Below are 13,019 nucleotides of genomic sequence, written 5' to 3' on the forward strand. Positions count from 1 at the left end.
AGACTATTTTATTTCCTCCAGGGAGGTCCTCCCTGAGAAGCGCATGCCCAGTTCAAACACTGCCTCACATGTAGAGAGGTCCTAAGAGGAGGAGCTCCATCTCAAAAAGACCTTGCTCTCTGAGTAAGTGAACAACTTCAGAGACTTCAACCTTGAGGAAAGCAGAAGCAAAGCACTCCTCTGGTATCAGAGTCAGGTGGGAAAATCCCATAGCTCTTCTAAGAGTAAGCATGGCTCTGAAAAGACTGTGGTACTTTCTAGCAGAGATGGTCAGAACAAATGCAGAAGACCAGTATGGTCTGACTTAGCCCCTGTCCTGGAACCCCTATAGGATTCTTTGGTACCATGTCAGACTAAACCTCCATCTATGTCAGTGCCTTCTGTGAAGTACTCAAAACCCTCAGTTCTGTCCCTCAGTGACAGGCATACCATTCTGTCTGTCATAACATATAACTCCACTAGGTGCCACAACTCCGCTCAGTACTTCAAGACTTTAGGTATCCGAAGGACTTATCGGAGACTGCTGAGTCAGTCTCCATTGCGTGCAAATACCCAGCATCTCTCTGTACTGAGAATCACTCAGTCTCCGCCCCCTTATACATCTCCAGTACCATCTGATTCACCTCATTTTTCGGGCATAGCTACCCCGTTAGAGGAAGAAGAGGTCAGTGATGGAGACCTCCCTTCAGTATCCTCAATCTTTGTTCAGGATTCTCCTATGAACTCACTTACAAAACCCCTTTCTTGAAGAGACTGGGAGGATTTCTGAGGAGCTCATCATTCTTGGTGAGAACAATCCTGGATGGCCCCTTTCCCCCATATGGTTCTCAATCACCATATTGGGACCCCTGGGCAGCTTATCACCAACTGTTCTCCAGGACCCTTACCCTCTCCCATTGAGATGATAGGGAGACTCAGGGTTCTCCTTTCTGGCACACCACTCAACTGGAGGATACATTCGAGGATCAAGATGGTAGAGCAGACAAATAAGCTGCTCATCAGGCCACCATCTTGTCCTCATCACCAGATAAGGCGGTAATGTCTTCTCCTCTATCACCAGTGATATTTGACAGTTTCAAAACCTCCATTGAATGGGTGGCAGACTCCCTGTAGATACCTCTCGTGGAGGCAAAAGAATCACTACATGAACTGTTTGATATTCTTCACTCTGCTACACCTTCTTATCAGTAAAAAGAACAGGAGTACTTGTGGCACCTTAGAGACTAACAAATTTATTAGAGCATAAGCTTTCGTGGACTACAGCCCATATAGCTATATGCATCCGAAGAAGTGGGCTGTAGTCCACGAAAGCTTATGCTCTAATAAATTTGTTAGTCTCTAAGGTGCCACAAGTACTCCTGTTCTTTTTGCGGATACAGACTAACACGGCTGCTACTCTGAAACCTTCCTATCAGTGAGGCTCTGCTGGAATGTGCAAAAACGATTTGGCAAACCCCGGCCACACTAATACCTATGTGTAAGAGAGATGATAAAAAGTATTATGTTCCCATCAAGAACTCTTAGTTCCTATTTTCCCACACTGCACTCAACTGTCTGGTAGTTGATTCAGAGAGTGAATGGGGCAAAAATAATACTGGTGTAAGTCCATTCTGTGCGACTGAAATCAGAAGATCTGGATCGTCTAGGGAAAAAGTCTCTCATCTGAAACATTATACTTCCACATGACAAATTACCAGGCACTGGTAGCCAAATATAACTTTACAAATTGTGTAAAATTTGGTTCTTTTATTGAACCCTTTCCTCCAGACCAAAGGGAACAATTTCAGGGTACCATTGCTGCAGGACAGTTACTGGCCAGGAGCCTTTGGAAGCTGCAGATACCGCAGCCCATTCCATCTCCACAGCAGTGATGAGGCACAGAGCATCCTGGCTCTGGTTCTCAGGTTTCCCCAGAGAAGTCCAGAATACAGTAGAGGATCTCCCATTTGATGGACTGAAGTTTTTTGCCTAGAATACCAAGTCATTACATTCTCTTAAAGACTTGGGAGCAAAAGAAAATTCAGTAGATTGCAAATGGCCCCAAAATCCCACCCAATGCAATTCTTTGGGTTTCAGAGACCCATGGAACCTCCAAGAAAGAGACATAGGCTCCAAGGAGTGAAATTCTAACCCACCTGACACAATTTCGCAGCCAACTTCGTCTTTGAAGCAGCATTTTTGATGAGATGGTTGAGGGTTCGGCTCCTTCCCTCTCCTTAATCTGTCAGCTGCAACTGTTTGCCTGCTTCCCCCCATTTGGAGTCTGATTCTTCCATTTCTGATAAGCATGGGAGTGTATCGCCTCGGACAAGTGGGCGCTGAAAATAATATCAGCGGGCTACCCCTTTTATTTTACCTCACTTCCTTCTCCTCATTCCTCTTCCTTGGCCCTGCTCTTGAGTTCTTACTAAGACAGGAAATAAACTCCCGTCTTTGTATCAGGGGGATAGAGCCAGTCTCCGCTCAGCACAAGGGACTGGACTTCTACGACTTCCTTGTGCCAGAGAAAAACCATTGGTGGAGACAAGTCTTACATTTAAGACTCCTAAACAAATCTGTGTGGTCTTAAAAGTTCAGGATGGATGATGACTGACAGCTATAATTCCTTCTCTAAATTCAGGGGATTGCTTTTCAGCCCTCAACCTTCCAGACTCATTCTTCCATGTAGTGATACACCTGTCCCACAGAAGATTCCTTTGTTTTGTCATAGGCAAGGATCCATTTTCAGTACTAGGTACTCCCATTTGAACTACCATCAGCTCTGAGATCATTTTGAAAGGTTCTATCAGTAGTGGCTGCCTGTCTGCATCGTCAGGTAATCAGAGTATCCCGTACCTCGATGACTGGTTGTTCAGGTCAGTTGTACTAAGAGGTGTTGGCCACCACACAGAAGGCACTTTTTTCTGTTCTTGGACTTAGATTGTCAGTTGAATGTGGGAAAATCCATACAAACTCCCCTATAGAATGTACAATTGTAGGGGCATCCCTGGATTCCTTAGCATGCAAGGCCTTCCTTCCCATGGACAGATTCAGAACATAGTCAAACCTTGTCAGAATTATTCAACGGAGCCTCCAGTCAGAAATAGTCTTCAACTTCTAGGTCACTTGGCATCTTGCACTTTTGTCACAGAACATGTGAGATCACACCTTCGCGGTTTCCAGGGATGGCTCAGGTCAGTTTACTTGCCAAACCATCACAGCCTAGACAAACAGGTGTCAGTTCTCCAATAGACAAAACCCTCACTAAACTAGTGGAAGCACATAGCTGCAGGAATTCCCTTCCTTCAACCAATGCTAATGTTAACCATAACCACGTAAGCATCTCTGTTAATATGGGGAGAGCACCTTGATGCTCTCATGGTACAGGGCAGATGTGCTACTTTGTGCACTGTCACACTTCTGAAACTTTTGTAATACTAGGTCATTACAAAATATATCCAAAAGTAATGAATTTTTAGCTTGCCTTTTTGTATCTTTTGATTGTGATTTTCAGAAGAGCCAAACATTCACAGCTCCTGTTGAAGTCAATGAGAGATGTGGGTGCTCAGAACTTCTGGAAATCAAGCATTACATTTATGTATATTACAAAAATTGCTCCCCAATAAACATTTTATATTCTCTAGTTCAGCTCAGAGCAGACTTCTACAATCAAATTGGAAAGCTCGAAAAACAGAATTTATCATGAAAATTTTGATCATGTGCTATATTTAAACTTCATTATCTGAGATTTTGAATGTCCTGAGAGAGGGTGCCATTGTCGGTACAGTGAGGCTATCATTCAATTAAGAGTATGGAATACCTAATTGAATAATAAATTTAGCTATTACAAACTATGACATCATTGCATAAAAATGAAAGAGGCAGGTAGATGAATACTGACCTGCATATTTTCTCTTTTGCTGCCTTTAGCATTAAGGGAGAAAATGGTGGGGTGTTTCATCATTATATTGTTATATAGTTCATAGACATATTTTGCTTGACCTTCACCTGATTATGATTTAGCAATCTACAGTTATAAAGAAAAATATTTCCCCACTGTGTTCCTAAGCAATATGACTTTAACGTATATTTTAGAAATAGCAAATGGGTCATCAGTTATTCAAACCCGGCAACAACTCTCAAAGCTGTTTCATTATTAGGTTTCCGTAGTGAAACTGAAGTGTAATGATACACTTATTTTCCAGCATGGGGTGGTAGTCACTATTCAGTTGTATAGTGTTGTTTGCCATCAAACAGTGATGATGAATCAAATTGACAAAACACCGCCAAATGCAGAATCGGGTGCTTAATATTTTTCACCTACTGACGTTTTATATGCTTCCTTTCCTAACTTGTCAGGGGAGGGGCAGGAGGAATGATGTCCAACCAGTCCCTGTACTGAGTTGTTTTCTTTATTTCCCCTAACCACTAAGCAGACATTTGAAAATGTACAGGTCCTTAGTGGATCCATAAAGGCAGGTTTGCACAAATTCGCGAGAAACCCTCTGAAGATTTATAACAAAAAGTAGTATTTTCCATATTTAATAATGGTTCCATGTCTTCCAATGACAGTTCCAAAGTGTGTTCTGTATAGTGACAATCCTTCAAACAGCAAGTACATTCTGAACATAATGAATGGGAAAATAGTGGATAAAAAATCAGAATTCTTTATTTTTGCCAGTGCTGCTTTGGAATCCCACACTGACTGTTGCTTACTTCTTCATCTCAGTGCCAGTTTATTTACTCCAGTTTGCACTTTGATTCTTTGTTCTCCAGGCAGTAGAGCAAGAAGCTTGCCACAGCAGATATTTTAAGAGTAGGATGTCTTGCCCCTTACTTCGACACAGACCTCAGTTTACCTCCTCAGTGGTGCCTTGCTTTTCACTGGGAATTGCATAGTCATCTGTAGTATAATGCCTCCTGCCCAACTCTGTTAAGATGCATTTATTTTTATCTTCTTGTAACCACAAACTTCAAAAAACCAAGTGTGAAAAGGAAAATCTCCCAGTGGAATATGTCTCTAGCTTCATTCTTTTATTTCAGAGTCTCCTATAACAAGTAGCTGTGAGGAGCTATCAGAGTAACTTTTTTTTTTAATTGTTGTCACAGGGGTGGGTCTTCAGGGGTCGCCGGCGGGCTTCTTTTTCCCCTTGTCCTATTGAATTGGCTGGTCAGAGGGGGAAGGAAAGATGCTAGTACTCTGATCTCTGTTCATTGCACACTTCACACTCCCAGAATTTGATTGTTCTTTCTACTCCACCTCCATTCTGTGGTGGAGAGGCAAATTACCAGATTTTTGTGTTTTTAATTGCTGATACACAGCTAGGGCATTACAAATAGGTCTTATCTTTAGGTTTGAAATTGGTGAGATTTCTGATATCTTCAGGAAGGGAGTTCTGTGAACATGGACAGGCTACTGTGAAACCTCTGTCTCCAGCTCTTGCCAATCTTTTACTTGCTTTGATTATCCCTGTCATTCCTTCGAATATGCAATGTCAGGGTTACTGAAGATGTGGCAGTTCAGACCCAAATTGCAGAGAGATTTAGAAAACTAAGAACATGTTCTTGAACTTGAAGTAAACCTCCCCTCAAAGCTGGACCTTCAATTTTTGTTCTTTGAACTTGACTTCCCTATCCTCATTTCTGATTTATGTATTATATGAAAGAAACCAATAGACCCCAAGGTAGCAGAGGTGATTTTCCCACCACAGGCATATAGCGATTCAAAATCACACTTTGTGCTCACTGGGCGATAATTATTACCGTATGTTTGACAGTATGCAATAGAGTGGCATGTATATCCATCAGTTGCTTAATTTAGTGAGCTTCTTCAGGACTTTGGTAAAATGCCAGCAAATGATAGTCATTTTGTAGGTTTCCAAGTATGAAGCTCATTGACGAAATGACCGAACATGTCTTTTCACTCCTTCCCACAGCGACTGGGAGCTGCAGGATAACCATATTTCCCAAAGAGAAAACAAGACACCCCCAGCCACTCCCCGAGGTGTCCCCCTCCCTCTGCACAAGGCTGTTGCTTGTCATTGGAACCCTGAGAAGGACCCCCTCAGGAGTCTGTCACGTGTCACTGGAACCTTGCAGGGGGCCCCCTGTTGCTGCTGTCGCCTGTCTCTGGAACCCTGCCAGGGCCCTGCTGGCTGCCAGCTCCAGAGTCCTGCAGCCCCTGTAGCTGAAGCAGAGAATGTCTGAGGTCTCTGGAAGTCAGGGATTCCCTGACTTCCATGACCTCTGTGACATAAATGTAGCCTTACTTATATATCTTTCTGTGTCTAAACTTACTTGTTTGCCTGCATGTTGGTCTTCCATGTCAAAGTAACAAGAGAATCAGACAGCAGTTTTAATATGGCAGCTCAACTGATTAAAAATGAGCAGTTTCTCCAAAGGGAAAACACTAATGTAGCAGACACATGACATTTTAAAATGAAAGGTCCTAGTCAGCTGAATAATCTGTTAATGGAAGCTCCACTTCCCTACCCCTTAGTGCTTTGAGAGAGAACATTCTTCTTGTATGGCTTGTTTAACTGAATGCTTATATTTGAGGTTACTTTAGAATTATTTGGGAAGAAGTCATGCAATGAGTAATACTATATTATCTAATAAAATTCATTGGTGTTTTTTTTTTTTTCATTTCAATTACTGAACCTTTTATTTTATGTTCTATCTGAAGGTTAAGTGTAGTTGAAAATCAGAAGGAAACAGATGGCTTTTAAATCATCTTTTTTATTATTGTTGTTGTTATTATTCTAGACTAAAATAATGCCACTTCAAACATTCTAATTTGGTACTCAGAAATTCTCAAACTCTGATTTAAAAGCAGTTGCCATCTGCAGTAATATTAAAATTAAAATGAGAAAAGGAAGTAGACTAAAGGGTATATAAAATGCATATACTAAACTCTTTATCTGTGACTTAGTAAAATAAAACATTCAAAGCTTTACTGTAGATAATGTATGGAATGTTACATAGCTGGTGATCAGATACAGTTGTGTTATTAGCTTGGTGGAGTATTTTCTAGCCTAAGGAATGAAACAGCTAATGAAACAAATACCCTCTTTTCCCCACATGCCCCAAAATAGAAATCATGTTCCTGTGGAACATGTGGAATTTGTCTAGAAACCTAGCAAAATCAAGGCTGAAAATTAAGCAAAGACCGCAGCAAAACATTCATCAGAGGTGTAACTGTGTTAGTCTGTATCCATAAAAACAACGAGGAGTCCCGTGGCACCTTAAAGACTTAGACTTATTTGGGCATAAGCTTTCATGGGAAGTAGTCATTTTACAGTTTGCTTAGGGCTATAAAAGTCCTTAGCTCAGATGTTTAAAGAAGTAGCCAGGTCAGCCACTTATCTGACATGATACTAAACATGACATTGCAGTTGTAGGTAGGTGTGTTTAACATCCTAAACCTTATTGGAGCCAAACAAAAGAGATGACTGGTTGTCGTTAGTTATCATCCTTGTGCTTAAGGAGACAGTATATAAAACCTACAACAGTCCTCTTCAACTGAGCAATAACTCAAGTTTCCATCGCTGTCTTGCTGCACGAAAACTATGCTAATGCTCATGCACACTTCTAAAAAGAAGGTGCTTAACATCAGTCAGTGTTCTACCATGGGAAAGTGACATAGAGTGGAAGAGGGCACCACCCAAAAGAATTTGTGGTACAGACAAGCAGAGACACTGGCAAATAAAATTCCCTTCACTTGTTGCTTGAGCAATCATCTTCAAAATATATAATCTTAACAATCAAGAAAAAGCAGTACATTGAAGTCAGTGGCAAAACTTCCATCAACTTCAGGTTTTAAACTCAAGGCTGTATTTGGAAAAGGAGTTTGTTGAGTTATAATAACAACACTGTTGTTATCTATAGTTTTAATAGCTTTGTATTTTCAGATTTTGCATCTCAGTTCCTTATTCTTCAAATGATGCATGCACGTTCACTTTTTTGGTGATAATTTGTATAGGCTTTAAGTATTTTGGGGTGATTTATGCTTGTTGATAATATTACACTAATTTTTGAGGGAATATAACAATGTATATAACTTTGTAATTCCTCACATCTTTAATACGTTGCTTTATTTTCTGTAAGGCGATGAGTTAACTCATGGTAAAATATGCCCTTGAAATTCCATTACAGCAACACAATGGCCAAAACATAGAGTGAGTGTTGTAGTTCCACTGCACAGTTTTGGGTAGACAGATAGAGAAAAGGCCATGAATGAGAACTCAGCAGAGCCTTGTGCAAAGGGTCAAACTTCATGGCAGGTAGTTCTATGGACCATGGCTGCTACTGAAGCCCAATGGCTGTAGGAGTGGCTGCAGAAGTGTCCCTTTTCCTGCCCACTGCATTGGCGGAAGAAGAATTCCATTCCCACAGTCCTCCCACAGCTTATTTTGTTAAGGGGAGGATAGAAGGAACTTGTAGAATTGTGTAGGCTAACGTATATTTTTTCCCAAGAGAAGTTTGCTGAATAGGTTGTTAAGGACAGTGGCTCACAGCCACTAATGTGTGTACCAGCAAAGGTAATTTAGGCTTTAATAAGAAATTCTCTAGGCTGTGTGAAACCCTCAATCCAGGAATGTGCCATTGCTGCCCACAAATGTGCTAGGCCCTGATGCATTGTCAATGCCAACCTCTCATTCATTTGTGTATATCCTAAATTTTAGTGGAGACAGAGCTACTCCAAATCACAGTCTTATGTAAAATGAGAGTTTGTAGCAGTCCAAGCTCCACTGTGGGTAAATTGTGAACAACTGAATCGGAAAACAGTAGGCATTGCTGATATATATGTACCTAAAAAAGGCTCACAACCTCTAGTTTAGGGTTAGCATGGAAGTTTTTACTATTTTAAAAATGTGATTAGTTTATACTACATTAAGATGCACCTTTTCCCCCCATCTTACTGATTTATATTTTTTTATGTCAATGGATGTTAGAAACTAGCAGGAAAAAACATTATGTAGCACTCTATAAAATACAAAGAGCATCCTGAACATTTCAAGACCTTATAAAGAAAATCTTGTATAGTTTAAGTTGTCTTAGTCATTTTTTCCTGATAAGAATTATACATACAGTGTATAGGCAGGGCACGGTGGAACATAAGTAATAGTTGCGAAAAATTGACCATAAATAGCCCATTTGCTTCTTCAATATGGTGGTTTTTATGCCCAGGTTTCTGTTGTAAACAAACTTTGTGGGTATGTCTCATCCACCTTGTAATCTAACCAATTTTCCTCTTTTTTGTTTTGTTTGCAGATAATAGTGATTTTATTTTTTGTTTGTTTGGTAAGGAAACATGCATTCTAGCATTTTGACATACTACTTATACCTCTGAAGTATCTTGTCAGTGATAGAAAAAGAGGTTATGTTTTTGTTTGTACATCTGTGGAATTTTTTTCTTCTGTAACAATTTATATACTGCATAACACTCAGTATTGTTAAGTTTAAAAATGTAGAAAATGCCAGGATTAGACCAAAAGGGTGCCCCAAGTTGGACACGCAGTTTATCAATAAATGCAGTTCTTATTTCAAACCTTAGAGTGTTTCACTCATTAAGTTGCAGCAGTAATGTACATACAGCAGGAAAATACATCTTCGATGTACCAGCAAGTTTGGAATAAAATTTACATGGTCATTTCCCCTCATTCCAAAAAATATTTGCATATGATTTACAGTAAAATTAGTCTTAAAAGCCATTGAAAGGCTTCGAAGAAAGATGAAATAGAATTGATATGTTTGAGATGGTTTGGAAATATAGGTTGCCTAGAAAGAGGTAGTCTCTCCTGCATGGACTTCTCTATGTTGTTCTTAGAATGCTGTATTTAAGTGAGGGGTTTGATTCCCTCACTTAGTCACAAACAAGGAAAATTCAAGCAAAATATTAGAACTTTTTTCGATAGAGCACTTTTCACTTTGGTATTGCATTGCATGAGGTTTCTAAGATTGCATAGGCTTTTGAGGTATCACCAGTACCTAAGTATAATGGAAATGTTAAGAATTGAGTTTCAGCCTGGATTTCCTTACCTTTATTCATGGGTGTCACAACTTGATTACTTCTCTGTCTGATTGTTTGGTTTGTGGGTTGGGTGTTTTTTTATGTACAACACAGCAATTTCATCAACTGAAGTTCTGGGTCAGAGGAACTTGTTTAACCATAGGCTAACAGTTTTAAAGGTAGAGGTGCCTGATCTTAAAACAAACAACAAAAGAGAGAAGTGTATTGAAGCTGTTAATAACCTTTGGGGGGGAGGAAGGGAGAAACTCTCTATTAATTCTTCCCTTAATAACTGGTGTTAACCAATAAATATTCTTGGATATGTTTTTCTGAAAATAGATTATATTGTGTTTACATATAAAATGACTTCCTTTCATTTGAAGTGATAATTATACCAAATTTTTAATGAAAGCTGTTGTGAAGGTCAAGTGGATTTCTACTTGATTTCTAGCCCCTCTTCAGTTACTAATAAATATGTGCAGTATACTTCAGCATACAACAGACTTGTGACATTTTAAACAATGGGCAGATACTGTGCATTCTTGAGTCCTGTAAACATCCCTACCATTTCATTCCCAATCTGCTTTTGAGGAGAGAGTGACAATTTTTATATCATTTCTAATTCTTTATTGTTTGTATCACTCACGTTTTCTACCACATCCAAGGACAGTGTGTGTTTGTTTTTTGAACCTCTGACTTCAAATTAATGAGTGTCTTATTGACAGCTTAAGGGTTAATTTAAAGTGTCCATTTGCACTAGCTATTTTATGTTCATTGTTGTAAATGTTGCACATTTCAAGTAGTGATTCTCAAATGTAGTCCAGCAAGCCGCTTCTGACATAGTTGTAAAGCATCTAGTCTTTCTTTAGGCAGTAATGCTTGTCTTGTTATGCTTGATGCTTCCTGCTAGTCCAGAATACTTAGGATTTCAAGAAGTTTTTTTAAACCAACTAATCTTTAAAAGAAAAAAAATAGTGAAAAATCTCCACCTCTCAGCACCCTAAATTGCTACTTTGTCTTTATTTTGGGGGTATTTGGTGTAATGTAAATTTAACAGTGTTCAAAATTGGAGCTATAATAAACACACAGAAGGATGTAATCACACCGCAAAGTGAGAGATTAGTTCAATAGTTGGCTATGGGTGATGAGATGCAATTCAGTGCAAATGGATATAAAATCCTATGCCCATGGAGGGCACATTGACATTACAGAGGCAAAATGGGGCTCAGCTAGGGTTACCATATTTCAGCAAGTAAAAAAGAGGATGGGAGGAGCCCCGCCCCTGTCCTGCCCTAGCCCCGCCCCTGCCCCTCCCATTTCCCGCTCCCCCCCCCGGAACTCCCAGCCCTCCCCCTGCTTGTCCCCTGACTGCCCCCTCCTGGGACCCCTGCTCCTAACTGCCCTCCAGAACCCCCCCCACCTAAGCCTCCCTGTTCCTTGTCCCCTGACTGTCCCCTCCTAAGAGCCCCCCACACCCTAACTGCCCCCCAGGACCCTACCCCCTACCTGTACCCTGACTGCCCAAAATCTTATCCACGCCTCCCCCAGAAAGCCCCCCCCGAACTCCCGACCCCCCCCATCTCTTGACTGCCCCCTCCAACACCTCCCTGCCCCTTCTCCAATGCCCTGGCCCCCTTGTTGTTGGCCTTTGCCTAATGTCTCTGTGAACTTGCTCAGGAATGGCCTGAGCCATTCGTCCCGGCATGCCGGGCAGCAGGGGAGGAGGAGCGGGGGAGGAGCTCCAGACTGCCGGAGGCGATCTGCGAATGCAGGGAGGGATGGAGGGAGTGATCTCTGCTGCAGGGGAGAGGAGCAGGGGCTCTCTCTGGCTGTCGGAGCCCCATGTAAGTGGCACCATCCGGCCGGCTGCCCTGTTAGCCGGGCGCGCTCTGCAGGGGTGGGGGGGAAGTCCGGACATTTACAAATTCCCCCCGAACGCTATTTTTAGCTCAAAAAGCCGGACATGTCCGGGGGAATCCGGACGAATGGCAACCCTAGCTCAGCAGTCATTGCTTTATGGCAGGATTGTTTCAACTTCTCTCTAATACTGTCTAGTATTACTTTTTTCAGGTAACTAAGCAGGAAGATCTTCACCATCAGACGAGAGGCCATAACAAGGGGAAGTTTGCAAACCAGTGATGAAATGTTCCTGAGTACGTATAATTCTCCCCCACCCCAATAAAATCAGTAAATATCAGGTTGGATTATAGAGCAATATCGATTAAATGAGAATATAATCTTAATTTTTGTGCTATTTTGTTGTTTGTTTTAACACTGAGAAGGTTATATTTGCATGATCTTCCTTAACGCAAACTTACAGCTTTACTAAGAGCGCCCAAGACCAGTATGAAAAGTTGTCCAACATGCATAACAACATGACCAAGTTATATGAGAATTTGGGAGAGTACTTTACCTTTGATCCCAAAGCAACAACTATGGAGGAATTTTTTGGTGATCTAAGCAACTTCCGAACTATGTTCTTGGTAAGTAAAGACTGACAAAACAATGATACAACATTATTGTTTTCTGCTTCAAACTTTTCAGTGTTGTTTTTTCCCCAAGTGCTCATTGATATAATAGACTGTGTGTTTTGATCGTATAACAGAGAATGACAGGTTAATTGACAGTTTAGAAACAGATTACATTATTTTCTCATCGAGAGCTATTGATTTGCAGGCCTCTGTTCCAACCTGTTAGTTCATAATTCTTATAAAACCACATTTGGATTTGATTCTTATTCAGATATGCATTAAAATTTTCTTTTCCCTGTTTAAAAAACAAACTGAGAAAAAATACCGCACATTTAACACATGCACAAAAAAACTCAGGCAGGTCTATGTTTGAAAAATATTAAATAAAAAACCTGCATGGTTGTCACTGGGGATGCCAACATTTGCATCATTCTGAAATCTAGAGACTAAGCTTTTTGGTAGAATATTGCAGTTTAGGAGGCAAAAAGCTAGAAACCTTCAATATAAGCTTTATATCTCTGATTAATGGAATCCCCCAAAGCTCCTTTGGGACCTAA

At 40.7% G+C, this 13,019-nt stretch overlaps 1 protein-coding gene across 6 annotated transcripts in view; it reads left to right on the forward strand.

The window, feature by feature from the left end:
- Positions 1-13,019, forward strand: part of DIAPH2 (diaphanous related formin 2) — an 869,427-nt gene that overhangs the window by 632,200 nt on the left and 224,208 nt on the right. For all 6 annotated transcript variants that reach the window (XM_054038969.1, XM_054038972.1, XM_054038973.1 and 3 more), the window contains one exon: positions 12,309-12,474. In XM_054038969.1, coding sequence (XP_053894944.1) covers positions 12,309-12,474 — 166 coding nt within the window. The remainder of the gene's footprint in view (positions 1-12,308; positions 12,475-13,019) is intronic.

The sequence above is a fragment of the Malaclemys terrapin genome, chromosome 9 (genome assembly GCF_027887155.1).
Source record: "Malaclemys terrapin pileata isolate rMalTer1 chromosome 9, rMalTer1.hap1, whole genome shotgun sequence".
NCBI classification, from domain to species: domain Eukaryota; kingdom Metazoa; phylum Chordata; order Testudines; family Emydidae; genus Malaclemys; species Malaclemys terrapin.